At 40.6% G+C, this 15,707-nt stretch overlaps 1 protein-coding gene across 1 annotated transcript; it reads left to right on the top strand.

Moving 5' to 3' along the window:
• Window positions 1-1,242: 1,242 nt before the first annotated feature.
• BYSL (bystin like) lies at window positions 1,243-11,525 on the top strand. Its single transcript, XM_026715620.2, has 7 exons — window positions 1,243-1,773; window positions 2,866-3,028; window positions 5,627-5,765; window positions 6,072-6,205; window positions 7,188-7,348; window positions 10,123-10,225; window positions 11,085-11,525. Exons 1-7 carry the CDS (start codon window positions 1,491-1,493, stop codon window positions 11,431-11,433), a joined length of 1,332 nt encoding a protein of 443 aa, XP_026571405.1. The 5' UTR covers window positions 1,243-1,490; the 3' UTR covers window positions 11,434-11,525.
• Window positions 11,526-15,707: the final 4,182 nt, after the last annotated feature.

The raw sequence follows: 15,707 nt of genomic DNA, 5'->3' as shown, positions 1-15,707 counted from the left end.
ATTGTATTCTATTCTATTCTATTCTATTCTATTCTATTCCATGTGCTTCAGTGCACCAAGCTGCCTCCTAATTTGTGGCGTGTGCATATTGTTTTTAATGGAGGTGAAAGGAAGACAAATTTTAAAAGTAGGCAAAGGAGGTTTGTTTTCTCCCATGCATAGCTAAATTATCAGTCCCAGCATTTCTCACTTTGATCATTTTAAGTTGGCCTGTTATCTGGAAACAGGTAGATTCCAACTTCGAGAAGATTAAATTTACTTTCATTTAGGTATCACTTTGCCTGTTTTAACTATAGAAAACATCTGTAACTCAGGGTTCAACTGTGGGGGGTCTTTGGTCCTCTCTTGAGCTTGGGCTCCCCCCCTTGCAGACATTTCATTACCCAACTAGGTAACATCTACTGTTAGGAGTGGAGTTTTAACTATGTCTAGGGGGGGGGGGTCTTCAAACTTGACAGCTTTAAAACATATGGACTTCAATACCCGGAATTCCTCTTCCAGTCAGGTTAGCTCTGGAATTCTGGGAGTTGAAGTCCACAAATCTTAAACTTGCCAAGTTTGAAGATCCTTGGTCTAAGGCAACTGTGATCACACTACTATAATCCAAGGATCACGCAAAGGACAATCTGAACAACTTGTGTCTTTGATGAAGTAAGCATGGCTATAAGGTGGAAAAAGAGCTTTGCTCCCACCTCTCATCAGATGGACAGTCTCAAATATAAACTTATAATTTGACATTGAGTCGAAAGGCTACTTTCTGCTCCCAATGGTTGCTGACAGAAACTATCAATAGTTCTGAATTGATTCAGGGTAAGTCTGTGGGCTCTCAATTCACAATAAAAACACTGCAGTCTCAGGCAGCTTCATCTTAAACCAGGGGTCTCCAACCTTGGCAACTTTAAGCCTGGGGGACTTCAACTACCCGGAATACCCGACTCTGTGGTTTCTTCCCCAAACCCCAAAAACTTTAACCTTAGACTGTCTAATATTGACCTCACTCCTTTCCTAAGAGGTCTGTAAGGGGCATGCATAAGCGCACCAACATCCCTGTCCTATTGTTTCTTTTATTTTCCTTATATGTACCCATTTCATGTATTCATAACAATGTATATACTTATACCTATTATCTTGTAAGTGATTGACAAATCAAATCAAATAAATAAAGTCCACAAGTCTTAAACTTGCCAAGTTTGAAGACCCTTGGACTACAGGAAAGGCCACTAATTCTGTCCAGCCCGCACAACTTCTTCCCCCTGAGAACAATAGATCGCATCTGTGTTGCAATGCCACACGCAACACAGCTCCAAAGAAAAAGAAGGAAATTGCCCCTTATGTCTCTCGGGGAGGTTTTAAAAAGTCTCCAGGATCTCCGGAGTCACCTCTCCTTTCAGCTGTAACTCCGCACCGGGTGATGCGCAACGAACGCGCATGCGTGTGTGGGCAAGTCCTAATTTCCTCGCGTTGCTGCGTGCTCCATCGGCGGGGTCGTCATGCCCAAGGCGAAGCGGCCGAGAGGCTCCGGTGGGGCAACGGCGACCAGCGTCCCCTTGGCCGAGCAGATTGCTCAGAGCGATGCCGTGAAGCCCGTCACGAGGATCAAGCGACGTGGCCAGGCGGGGAAGCATGATGGTGGGGGAGAAGAGGAGGGCGAGTATGTGGACGAGAAGCTCTCCCGGCGGATCTTGCAGCAGGCTCGCATCCAGCAAGAAGAGCTGGAGGCCGAGCACGGCGTTGGCCGGAGCCACGAGCCCAGGAAGAAGACGACAGTCCTGGGTGAGCGTGTCTAGGAAGCTTGTGGCTGGAAAGACGGGGCAAACTATTTTCTTGTTCAGCCAAAGTATTCGGAAAGACACGTGGGGTGTTTTTTTTGGTGTTTTTTTTAAAGAAAAAACGTTTTTGCTGCGGTTTACCCGAAGATTATAAATGATTAAAACACAACATGCAACAAGTTGGGGGGAGGGAGTAATCCATAAGATTTACAAGGGAATGCCAGGGTGAACGGATGATTATTCGTCGGCGTCTTAAAAGGTATAATGGCATAGGCTTCCGGGATTTCAGATTGCCATTGTGAAAGTCACAACAGAAACTGCAAGATATAAATCTCGCAATTACAGGAGACACCGACCCCACCAAGAACATGAGAAGCTGTGAGAGATAAAGCAGGAGTTTGATCAGCTTCCCTCAAGGAGATTAACTGTCAGAGAAACAAAAACTGCCTAGTAGGTTCTAAAATTATATCTGAACCCAGACTTTAAAAAAAAATGTTTGTCCTTCATACAGAGTATCAGTAGATGGAGGCTGGAGTTAAACTTCTGGCCTTAACTCCTAGGTTGTTTTCATTTTTTTAGTAGAGGAAAAGGATGGTTAGCTTTTCAGTCAATAACAAATGTGAAATCTTTCTGGCTTGTGTTATCTAGAGTTCTTATTTTCTTTATCCAGGATAGTGAAATAAAATTTGATATAACATTGTTTTTTAATATCTAGTACATGGCTGATTTTTAGCTGTTGTTGTTCCATATTTATGATATTATGTAATACATAAGACATAGAGAACCAGGTTAGGGAGACATCATTATGAGAAAATCTATGTGGTGGTGAAGAGTCAACACATTTGATGGCACATAATCAGTTAATCATACAGGTTGGATAAACTCCATTTAATAGATTGTGGTTTAGTTGTTTTGCATAAAATATGCATATATAAAATCCCATTTGAATTTATGTAGGCCTAACAGGTAAGGTAGATATGCCATTGGAATTTAATGGACATTCTAATATAATGGATACCCCTTCCCCCACTTTACTAATTTAAATGAAAAGTGTAATCTAAAGTTTCTTCCTCTAAAATATTTTCTTCTTTTTCAGGACCTACCTCAAAGGATGGAGACTCAGATGCAGAGGATGATGAGTGGCCAGAGCTGGGGGCAGCTGGAGCCATGGAGAAGGAAGAGTATTGTGAAGAAATGACTGTAAATTCAGATGACGAAAAAGCCATTGAAATGTTCATGAGCAAGAACCCTCCAGTGAGGTAAGTCAAATGATCAAATACCGATATTATGGTAGCTTCTAGGATAAATTGTTAATGGATGATGTAAATGAAACTTGCTGAGATGGCTAATTTGAGCAGAGAAAAGGCAATATCTATGTTTATTTCTGACTGGCAACACCTCAAAGACTTTTTGCAGAAAACAGAAAAAATAAACTTTATGATTTGGGTTTTAATTAAGCTGGATAAATTATAGAAAGAAAGGAGACAGGTTGTAATCGCAGAGTAAGAGATAAAATTTATAATTGCATTTATAACTAATGTAAAGAGGAATAGAAGCCTCAGGTCTTTTCCAATGAGTCATCTCTTCTCATTTGATGGCCAAATTATTGAGCTTTAGCTTTTAGTATCTATCCTAAAGAATAGTCAAGGTTGATTTCCTTTCGGGTCGACTGATTTGATCTCCTTGCAATCCATGGTACTCTCAAGTGACTTCTCCAGCACCACAATTCTAAAGCATTAATTCTTCAATGCTCAGCCTTGTTTATGGTCCAACTCTCACATCCATATATTACTACTAGGACAACCACAGCGATACCAACCTTTGTCAGCAAGGTGAGGTCTCTGCTTTTTAATATGCTGTCCAAGTTTCCCTCCCAAGAAGCAGGCGTCTTTTAATTTCATGGCTGCAGTCACCACCTGCAGTGATCTTGGAGCCCAAGAAAATAAAATCTGTCACTGCTTCCATTTTTCCACCTTCTATTTGCCAGAAAGTGATGGGACCAGATGCCATGATCTTAGTTTTTTTAATATTGAGTTTCAGACCAATTTCAGATTATAAAAGGTATAACCTGTCCAGGCGATTCCGACTCTGGGCACGAGAGAGCCAGTGTTATTTGAAGACATTTTCATGTCATGTGGTCAGCATGACTGTATGCTGAGAAACATGGAACACTGTTACATTCCTACCAAAGTGATAACTATTTACTTGCATTTGCATGCTTTCAAACTGCTTGTGGACAGGAGCTGGGGCAAACAATGGGAACTTACCCTGTTGCATGACACTCAGCTCTCAAACCCAGGCTGTCAGCTTTCCAGCTCAACATCTTTTAATTGCTTTAACTCTCCCCCTTAAGATTATATCATCATGTAAATTTAAATCCTTTCAATCACATTTTTCCTGTTCCATCTGTGTATTGTAAGCAAGATTTCTAGGCCATTCTATCAGTTCTTTCGCTTGTATTTCTTTTTCAGATTTCAGAAAAAAAATTCATACATTTTAGCAGTTATATACATGTTTATTATTTATACACAATTCTGTTTCAAATTCAGTCTTACAATCTTTAAAACCATATATTTGTCTAATCTAAATCTACCAACTGTGAATAAGATTCTGATCATGTTTAGATAGCTAACTCATTTGTTTCCCATCACTAGTCAAGCCCTGGTACATCTTGCAGTATCCCCATGGTAAATAGTAACTGTTTCATTCAGGAGTTCTCATCAAGGCTAAAGTTTTAATTTCCCTTTATCCACAAAGAAAGCTCTTCATTATAATTCTTCATATAAGTAAATGCAAGAGATGGGCAGATTTTAGGTCACCAGTGTACTCTCTTATAGTTCATGTTTACCAAAGGAATTCTGTGGGCCAGATTTTAGTCATATCCACTATAAGAACTTCTCCATTGTACTCAGATATGGCAGTTTAATGGTACTGATCAGAATGACAGTTTCTCCACATTTCAGTGTCTCCTAATGGATCTAAGCAGCTTCAGACTATCTCAGAAAAATTTACCTGTTCAGGAGCCTCCAATAGTAATGGATGTACAGATGCGTCTTAAGGGATTGGGGATGTTTTCTCACTAATGCCTCAGTATCCCTTAGTGGATGTTGAAATCAATGCTTCAGCTAGCAACAAAGTATTCTATAATTCTAAAACTTTCTTTTCTTGTTCTTTAACCAGCAGATGGTGCTTTAATTATTGGGTACAGAATGTTGCATTTAGAATCTCGAGATTCACATCTATTTTTAATTCGTGTGTATGTGTGTGTCCTATCTTTACAAATTTGAAACCCAGCACAAATATTATACAGTTTACCTCCCTTAGAATATATTTTTATTGGCATAACTTTGTAATGTAACTTTTTATATATATTCATTTTTAACTTTTGTGGACTAAATATTATGTGGATGTATGAGAAGCTGTAAAATTGGCATTTTCAAAAGTACAACATTTATCAGTGGTGCCTGCATTTCATTGTGCGTTGCTTGTTTTCTTCCCACTGCAGCCATTGTATGGACCCCAAATCTGCTCTGAAGGTGTTCTCATGGGAGAACAAAGAGGAATTCCTAAATTGCCCTAAATGTAGAAAATAAGCTTGTATTTTTAAAGAGATTGGACAGGAGTATTAAATGATAGTATAAGTAAAGATGTTTGCACTTTCAAGTTGCTTGTTTTTAACCATAACCTTCTGAACTGAACAATCATAGGTGATAGTGAAGGGCCACCTAAGAAACCTTATTCTGAAGTATTACAAGTCAGATTAAAATCCACCTTTAATGCTGTTTCTCCTACTTAATTTGCTAATAAGGGGCTGAATAAGTTATCTGCTCCATTTTCCTCCATTTGGAACCTATTAGGCGCACCTTAGCAGATATCATCATGGAGAAGCTAACAGAAAAACAGACGGAGGTAGAGACGGTGATGTCAGAAATATCTGGCCGACCCATGCCAAAGCTTAACCTCCGTGTCCTAGAAGTCTACAAAGGTGTCAAAGAAGTAAGTGTAATGGGTATGTGTTTTGCTAGCTATGTGTTTGTAAATCATGTATATAAATAAATGTGAGCTAATTGCTGAAAAAAAAATCTAGTACACCCAGTCATGTGTGTTGTTCATAACTAATACTGCATTTCAGTTTATTATAGTTATTAATATTCATGAAAAAGAAAATAGAATAATATCAGTGAAGGATCCCTGATATCTCTCTTTGCTATAAAGACTTTGTGAACAGGAAATATAGCTTGTAATTAGCAAATGCTGATTATTGCTATTGTATAATTAATCACTTTTAAAATGTTGCTAAAGGTATTGTCAAAATACAGAAGTGGAAAGCTGCCGAAAGCCTTCAAGATAATCCCAGCATTATCCAATTGGGAGCAGATGCTTTATATCACAGAGCCAGAAACATGGACAGCAGCTGCCATGTACCAAGCCACAAGGTAGGATTCTGCTATAGATAATGCTGCCTTGCTGTTTTTCATTCACTAGCAGCTCCTTTCTGATCTGGGCGCATTCAAAGTGACAGTTTCAATAAATCAAGCTTATGTTATAAAACTGAAAGAGACTATTTTAACTCCCAAGGCACGCTTTTCAGATTTTTTTTTAGTGTGGGATGTTGAGGTGTAATTATGAATATTTCCCCATTTTTGTGAACCCTAGTACTGTAGAAGGGCTTTCTGCTTCTGATTGTTATCGATAGACACAATCCTCTCATAAAAGAAATTCATATCCAACAGTCCTATATGGGCTTCTTTGTCAAGTAAAAATGCAGTGTTCAATTAAAAAACACATTTTTCTTGCACTACATATAGGTGAGATGAGATATGCGTTTTGTTCAAAGGGTAGTAGATGAAAGACACCTTAGTGGCTCAGTTTGCGGACATTCTGTATTAGGGACATTCTATGTTTTTTTCTCACAGAGCATTTTAAACAGGTTTATCTTGACCAGAATGTTATATCTTGGACACTTTCAATCATTTTGGGGAGAAATATATTTCTAGAGCCCTTTTGAACCTCCTGGAGGAGATTCAGCGTAGCCTGGAAGGGGAACAGAAATTCTGGAATTCTCTGGAATTCTATTCCTGAATCAATCGCTTTTACTTATTCCTACTTCTGAACATTAAAGCCACTGCAAAGATTAATTTTCTTGTTGAATATAGTTGTGAGAATTTTACGAGATGCATATATGTCAAGATCTGGTTTTTATACGGCCTTTCTAGGTTTTGTCTTTCGTATGTGTGAACATCGCTGAAGTCTGGTTGTTGTATAAAATATTTATTGAGATTATTATAAGCATACTAAAATGATATATATATACTATATTATAAAAGTTGATCTTAACTTTTAGTTAAGTTTTCCCAGCTGAAATATTTCCTTTTTCACCTTCTCTCCTTCCTCTCATGCTTTTATTATCTGTTCTAGAATTTTTTCTTCTAATCTTAAAGAGAGGATGGCCCAGAGATTCTACAATCTCGTGCTTCTCCCACGAATCCGAGATGATATTGCTGAATACAAACGCCTCAATTTCCATCTTTATATGGCTCTGAAGAAGGCTTTGTTCAAACCCGGAGCATGGTTCAAAGGTGAGTTGCTTACAATTGAATGATAATTAAAATATAAAATTGTCAAGCAATTCTTAGTTTCTTGTTTTCCGCTAGAAAATACATTGCTAATGTTCTCATCTTACAAGCATTTGTTTCAGATTTATTCTCTCACACTTCACTGCTACCATTGTCCTGTAATAAATTTATTTTAAAAGGCAATACGATAGGATATGCAAGCTAGAAGTTTCATTTTGATCTGAAATACGTGTTTGCCTTTTTTCTGTGCTTGCTTGCATTTCTTCCCCTACTACTATAAATTAACTGTTTTTGTGTCAAGGACCACCTTCGCAAGAACCAAAAAAAGATTCTGACAGATTCAAATTCAGTGAGGCAAATTTCTTTCCTTAGGATTATAATCTGAGATCAAGGAGTTTGTGGGATGGGGGCGCCCATTTCTGTTTGCTGTCCCAGCAGCTGAAAAAGAAACGGTTCAAAAGGAAGAGGAACTGGTGTTGCTGAATCGTCAGCTGGATCAGAGGAGAGGCTGACTTCCTCCAGTGCAACCTCAGAATAGCTTCTGCCAAGCAACGAAGGCTAGAAGGAGGAACCTGATGGAGGAGGGTTCTTTTGCAGAGGTGATGGGATCCAGCTTTTTCTGATACCCCTCTGCGATCTAATAGAAAACCTTAAGTTAGACTTTAAAGGATAATACATTTTGTCATGCAAGCAACAAAGGTAGCAACCAAAAGAATGAAGCTGCACAGATACGTGGTTTAAGATAAGTTGGCATGGATCAATACTAACTAGCAAAAAACAATGTGGCAGGGAAAAATTGAAATTTGGTAGAGACTACAATGAGAGGAGATGCAGAAGTTTTCCTAGTCTGAGGGTCATACATTATTCCAAACAATAATAGATGTAGGGAAGTCCAATATAGGTAATCCTCAACTTACAACCACAATTGAGCCCAAAATTTCTGTTGCTAAGTGAAACATTTATTAACTAAATTTGGCCCCATTTTATGGCCTTTCTTGCCACCGTCATTAAGTGAACCACTGCTGTTAAGTTAGTAAGATGGTGGTTAAGTGAATCTGGCTTCCCGATTGATTTTGCTTGACAGAAGTTCGCAAAAGCAGATCACATAACCCAAGGACATTGCAACCGTCATAAATATGAGTTGCTAAGCAGCTGAATTTTGATCATGTGACCATGGAGATGCTGCAGTGGCCGCAAATGTGAAAAATAGTGGTAAGTCACTTTTCCAGTGCCACTGTAACTCTGGTCACTAAATGAACTGTTGTAAATTGAGGACTACGTGTACTTGATGTGATTTAATTTACATTTAAGCATAATTAAACTGAAATACAGTTAATATTGTTACTCTTCAGCTGTATGTGTTATATAAGGCCCCCATCTTTTCTCTCTGAAACAATTTTGTAGTCAGTTTTTGAAAGTCTCCCTAGGTTACATTCAAAACTTCTTGAATTGCATAAATTGCAACTACAGTTTGTAAGTCCCTGCAGTCGTAGAGAAATGATATAAGCTCTTCAACATTGGAATGGTTTCTCCATATCCTATACAGCACATGCATGCCAAAAAGAATAATGAGGTAGCGTGGTGTTTGAAAAAAATTAAAACATAGGATTATTGATAAAACAGATGCTTAGTGGAGGTGAGACCAAGGCTGGCTGACCCTGTTCATACTAATGAGCTATAACTAGCAGCAGAAAGTGGAGATCAGTGAATCTGTAATCCTCTAGTTATGACAGTTCAATTATTGACCATTTGAAATTATGCAGTAACCCACCCAGGTGTTTACAACAAAGTCTCAAAATTACAAAAGTTGCAGCACTGCAGCAGTTGTTCACCCTTAACGAACAACTGCAGAGGCACTGCAACATTCATCCTATTCCCCTGCCCCTCCCTCCTATTCCTCACCACTGCTTCCCCCTCTCATCCTGCCAGGCTGGACTCACCTGGCAAAGGTCTGTCTCCTCTCTACTGTGGCTTCTTTGCCTTTGAGGGAGAGGAGGGCAGGACGATTCCCCTTCCTCTATGTCCACTCAGCTTGCAAATGCTTTTCATGCTAAGAGTGAAAAGTTCTGCTGTGCAACTTCAGTTCCCCCATCTGTTTTTGTAGAGAATGGCGCCTGAAGTCACGCAAGATCAGGGCCCCCAGAACCTTTCACTCTTGGTGTGAAAAGCATTAGCAAGCCGACCAGACATTGGAAGGGAAATTGCCCTGCTCTCCTCTCCCTCAAAAGCAAAGGAAGTGTGGCAGAGAGGAGGCAGACTTTTGCAAATTAAGTGATTCCAGCACGGCAGAATGGGAGAGGAGAAGCATGAGGTATCTCAGCGGGTCAGGGAGGCCTTGGGTGGCTTGTTTTTATCACTAGGCCACTCATGGCCTTCGCCACGCTGAGATAGCTTGTGCACTTAACAATCTGCACACTCGATTAGCAAATGTGTGGGCAAAAGCAGGGAGTTCAGATTATACTTGGTTCACTCTTACGAATCCTTGAGTTACGAATATAATTGGCAGGCTCCATTTACATTGGTAACTTGAGGCTTACCTGGAGTTGGTCTACTCCGTAAGGTAGTAGGTCAGTAGAAAGACATTGGTTAATCTAAGAGAAATGGAATTCTTGAAGTTTCAAGTTCATGAAGCATGAAAAATCAAGTTCAAGCTGGTGTGCTAATGTGAGCTTCTGATGGGAATTCTGTTTTTGTTTGAGCTTCTGATTGGGATTTTGTGTGTGTTACATTAGAAGAGGCTATGTTATCTCTGACTCTCTCTTTCCCTTCCCTCTCAGGAATTCTCATCCCTTTGTGTGAGTCTGGAACATGCACATTGCGAGAAGCAATCATTGTGGGCAGCATCCTCACCAAGTGCTCTATTCCAGTCCTTCATTCGGGGTAAGAAAGCTGAGCTAATTTAACAGTGGAAGGAAAATAGTCGTGGGGATGTGTATGTGGAGCAGGGTCTCCTTTGCCATTCATCCTTGTGTCCTTGGCTCTCAAACCTTGCTGGCAAAAAATTATTTTAGTGTCTTGGGAGAAAAAAAAATATTTCAGACTATATTCATAATTTGCAGTGGGAATTATAAAAACAGTCTGCTACACAATCCTTGCTTGATTTGTACTATTCTTGTATTTAGTCATTTACTTATTTTCTTGGGTTCAACAATGTAATATGATAGTTGTGGCCTAAATGTTTTGGGGAAATTACTTCATGCCAGGAATAGGGTTGCCAATTTTTCCATGGGTTCCACTCTGATGCCCTGACAATAGCAAGTACCCGTGCAAGACAGAGGTGAAGCTTAAAAGAAAAGCCTCAGGTTTTTATCTGTACGAATCAGGCCATCTCCAAAGCACAGAAGCACTATCTGTAACAGACATTAGCAACCTGAATTGTTGCCATTTTGCATTTCATTGCTCCAACCACAACCCAAATTGCTTTTTGTCCAGTGCCTGTCAGGTTTGCACATACTTTGGTGTTAGACTTAACTATAATCCCAGCTGGCATGGCCAAATCCATGCCTGGAGACATTGGATTTGAGGCAGAGGGACAAGATTTGCTATTCGTCTAACTTCCTTCATCACTAGGGATCCCAATGTTCTCCTTCAAGGCAATTTTGAAATCATGTGGAAATCCCCTTAATCCTTTGGCCCCTGATCACCCTTCGCTTAAGTTTTGCAATCAGATGATCAAATTGTTCTATAAACATGCACTCAAGTGTTATTTCCATTCTTTTCTCTTGTTTTCTTGTGCTAGGGCTGCTATGCTAAAGATTGCTGAGATGGAATACAGTGGTGCCAACAGCATTTTTCTCCGTCTGCTGATTGACAAGAAATATGCCTTGCCTTTCCGTGTTGTAGATGCTCTAGTTTTTCACTTTCTAGCCTTTCAGAAAGACCAACGAACCCTACCAGTCCTTTGGCATCAGTGCTTCTTGACGTTTGCCCAGCGCTACAAAGAGGACTTGTCCTCCGAGCAGAAAGAAGCTCTCTTGGAGTTGTTGAAGTTTCACAACCATTCCCAGATTTCTCCAGAAATCCGCAGGGAACTGGTGAACTCCAAATGTCGGGACATTGAGAGGATTCCACCAGTTGCAATGGAGTAAACAAATAAGGACTCTGTCTATGGCTCACTTCAATTGTTGTGATTTGTTTATGATCGGACTTGTAAGTTAAAGAATAAAATGATCCTACAACATTGGAGCTTAGCAAGCCCCTTTGCAGGAATTAAGGCTTTTGTAGATTTTTTTTAATCAATGCTGTGCTTGGGACAAAATAAGAGTATTCCTGCAGATGAGAGCCCTCCTTAAATAATGTTAATAGTAGAATTATAAGGTTCTTGGGAAACCCCTCTCAGAAAGGACTGTGATAATGATGTGGTCTTTGGAGGTATTGATAGTGGAATATTAATAAAGAGCAGCAAGCTGAAGCGTTGCAATTCTGATTAACAGGAAGATAAAAAGAGTGCCAATTCTGTGAGGCAAACTAAACATCGGAAGAGAGAAATCATTGCTTTGTGGAATAGGGCCCCTTATAAGTATGGATAATCAAGGTCTCGTTCCCGTAAAACAATGATCACATGGTGACCCATGACCCCAACCACCTTATCCAGTCCCTGTAGATTCAGAAGTGGTGTCTGTATGGTACTAATTTGGCTTACCCTTTTCAAGTGTGGAATGAAAGGGCGGCTGGTCAGACCAGACAGGCATGCAACTTGAGCATGCTAGATAGAACTTGAGCTGCTTTGCTTTCTGAGAGGGATGTCTGAGTGTTGCATAGCATAAACGAATGTCTTACGCCACTTTTTAATAAGTCAATGACCATTTCTGTTCTCAATTTTGGTCACTGGGAAAGCCAAGATTCCTTTATGTTTTGAATCCTGGCAGTTTTGTATGATGATGAAATGATTCTCTGCCTCAAACACACATGCACATGTATGAACAGCAGACTTTGGTCCACTAGTTGAGATCTACAGCATGTTTCAGTTGTACAGTCCAAGGACAAGTGGCATTTGAACACTTTCTGATGGGGAAAGCAATAAGCATTCTTGTTGCAGCTTCTCTTTTCTTACTGACTAACAGATGCAATCATAAAGGTCACAGTCATGCTACACAGTCATGTTCTTTTTAAAAGTCAAGAGAAGCATCCTTCCACTTGCTTCTCTGGCTGATACTACAATTAATCTCAGATCAATTCATCTCAACTAGAAGTTGGAAGCGATGCTGTTGTTGAGTCCTTGGAAAGTGGCTTATTTCATAAGCTGCTTCTGAACTAGATAATATTGTCAGAGAAATGCCCTAAGGTATCTAGAACAATATAAAGTTTTCTGGGGTCAGAGCAGATGCTATACATCTCTCAAGCAACTTGGGTGAGGAGGATTTGGGACCTTTTCCTGTTTTGAATACATAGACTTACCCATCACACCTGTTGCTATATTCTTAGTAAGCATGATGCGGTCCTTATGGCACTTTTTTTTTTGCCAGTCTAATATTTAGAGGATCAGGAGGTTGCCACAAGTATTAAAACTAGACCTTTCTGAAGTAGAATTGGTACTCCGTGCTTCCTGTGTCCTGAATTGTCTCTCCTTTGTTCAGAATGCTTTTTCAATATTGTACCCCTAACAACGTCCAACTGTTTGGTTTTGTTTTCTGCTCCCTCTTGCCAAAATGGAATATATGTGAGCTATCATTCAAGCATCAGGAATGTTGGATGGGCACTATTGCAGAATGTAGGGTTTTAACTATGAGAAGCTGGCTCCAGATGCCACTGGTTCTGATGTAGTCCTTGTCATCATTACTTCTTTCTGTACTACATTTCCTTCCCACTACAAGCTGGGGGTCTGTTGTAGTCATACTCTGATTTTTAGCACAGATGTAAGGATACCAAAGGTCAGTGCCTACTTACTAGCAGGGAGTCGGCAAGACACTTTCTCCTGTGCTTTTCAAACTGATGCAACTCTAGGGCTGCATTTGGATCAAGTTTGGGGCAAGTTCAGCAAGCAAAACTCATTATTCTCTTTCTGAACTGTGGACAAGCTTATTGGTTATTCCTGCAGCAGCTGGGAATGAAAGAGTAATTGGTTTGAATAGTTTTCAGCTTCAGGGGAGATTTGGTTGAGTGGCTGCTCTGAACAGCAGGCTTTTCGTGTTACGATATGCCCCTTAGGACAAGACACTTACTAGAGCACCGATTACTGAACAATTTGCATGTCACCCATCCATCTATTTGGCAGTGAAAGTGGTCATAGGCTGAAGCTGTTAATGCTACATAGAACTGTTAAATTAAAGGCTGGTGCAGCCTAAACCTTTTCTGTGGATAGAGTATTATGTTACTGACTAAGACCAGGCTGCTAGAATGGCTCTTGAAGGGTGAACGCAGTAAAGCCAAGCCAGAGGGCAGCAATGTCTGAAGCATGTTCCTAGGCAGAGGAACCAAGTCAAGAGGCTTCGAATAGACCAAGTACACATTGCTGTGCAAAGTGAATGGAATGGAGTCAGTGTCTCGTGTCACTGTTTTCTGGTTGCATTTACATTCGTTAGAACAGAGGTGTCAATCTCATTGAGGGCTGCATCAGGGTTGTTTGACCTCAGAGACCTGGAGTGGGTGTGGCCAGGGTGGGCATGGATAGCATGACATCACTTGTGTTAGGGGGCGCCTGCCGTGGTCTGAGCACTCTGCCAGCGAAAATGGGCTCCCAAGCTCTGTTTTTGAGTGGGCTGTGCATGCCCCGTTTTTGGCCACAATGGTCTCCTGCAGCCCTCTGTCAGGAAAAATGGAGCTCCGTTTTCACTGGCAGAGGTACCTCAGGCCGGTCCTTCGCTGTTTCCAGGGTTCCCTGTGGGTTAGATCTAAGCACCCCATAGGCTGTATCGGCTCCCAGGCCTTGAGTTTGACACGTCTGCATGAGAATCATCTTAGGAAGAAATGGTTTAAGTCTTTTGAATTTTAGGCTTCCTTTGTACAAGTGTAGAATAAGCTAAAGCTTGTTTGTGGTTCAGTATTTGCTAAATATCGACTCCTTGGACATAGCATGTTCCATGAATGCAGCCATTGTGTTTTATTAATGGCTAACGTACTTTGTGGTTCCACCTGTAAGAGGGAGATAACCATCTAGATCAAGGCTTTCAAGCTCCTGGGCTATGGCCCAGATGCATCACGTGCTGGCCACACCCATGCCTGGTTTAGTGAAGGGAAAAGTCCTGATACGTCACGTGACATGAGTTTGACACCCCTGATCTAGATAATTGAGTCCAACCTGTTGCCCAATTTTGAAATCCAAATGAAACCATCCATTTAGATATCAATCACTGGTCTGTAGTTCCTAGGTTTCACCTTTCCTTCTTGAAACTTGTGCCCTCCAATCAACTGTTTTCTAATTCTTTAAAAAGATCAGGCAAGATCAGGTTCCTTTAGTAGTGAAGGTACAAGTCATCTGCTCTCATTGAAGGTCAAGAGACATTGTCTATACCAGCAGTTGCCCACCTTTTAGACTTCAGGGACCACCAAACTCATAATTTTAAATCCCACAGACCAGAGACCCTGCAAAAATTCCCCCAAAAGTCTGCAGGAAAATTCCCCACCCCATTTTCCTACCGATCGATCATTCTTTATTTGGGATCGCAGGATACCGTCTCCAGCTCCGTTCTCAGGGGGAGAGAGAGAAAGAGACAGACTTTTGACTTCATGCAAGGAAAGCAGCAGAAGTCTTTCTTTCTCTCCCCCAAACTCCGCCAGAAATGAGTCTTTGTGAGACTTGTCACACTGGCACAGACTCTTGGAGCAGGATGCCCCACAGAGTCCCAAAGACTCAATTTTGGAGGAGTTTGGGGAGAGAAAGAAAGACTTTTGCTGCTTTCCTTGCGTGCAGCCAAAAGCAGAAGAAAGAAGCGGAAAGAAGCATCCCAGTGTCCAGGCGAGGTGTGTGGGGTGAGTGGGGCAAGTTCCCCCCTCCACTCTTTCCTGCCTCCTCTCACTACCTTGTGTTGTTCACAACGCAAGTGACACAAGCCTTGTGTTCCCGCTGGCCATGTGGGTGGCGCAGCCTTTCTTTCCTGTGCAGCCTGGATTAATTACTTTGGAGTGAGTGCTTTGGGGGTGACATTTCTCTGCAGCCCACCAAAATTTTCTCACGGACCACCAGTCTATACCAAGCAAAATCTACAAACATGCTCCTTTATCTCTCTTCATGGTTTATTGTGAAATATATATCCTCTTTTCAGAAAACACTGAAGCCAAAATAAGCTCTGCCTTATGTTATCTATAAGCTTTTTGCTATCTTTATTGAGCAACTGGTATCATTATTTCCTTTTTCTTTTTTGAAGCTATCAATCTATCTGAAAATTTACTTATTGAATTCTAGTTTCCATTAACCCTAATTGGC

The sequence above is a fragment of the Pseudonaja textilis genome, chromosome 3 (assembly GCF_049901715.1).
Source record: "Pseudonaja textilis isolate UNSWEBS1 chromosome 3, rPseTex1.2, whole genome shotgun sequence".
Classification (NCBI taxonomy): domain Eukaryota; kingdom Metazoa; phylum Chordata; class Lepidosauria; order Squamata; family Elapidae; genus Pseudonaja; species Pseudonaja textilis.
Note: the sequence above shows the minus strand (reverse complement) of the source record. Positions and strands in the feature narration are given on the sequence as shown.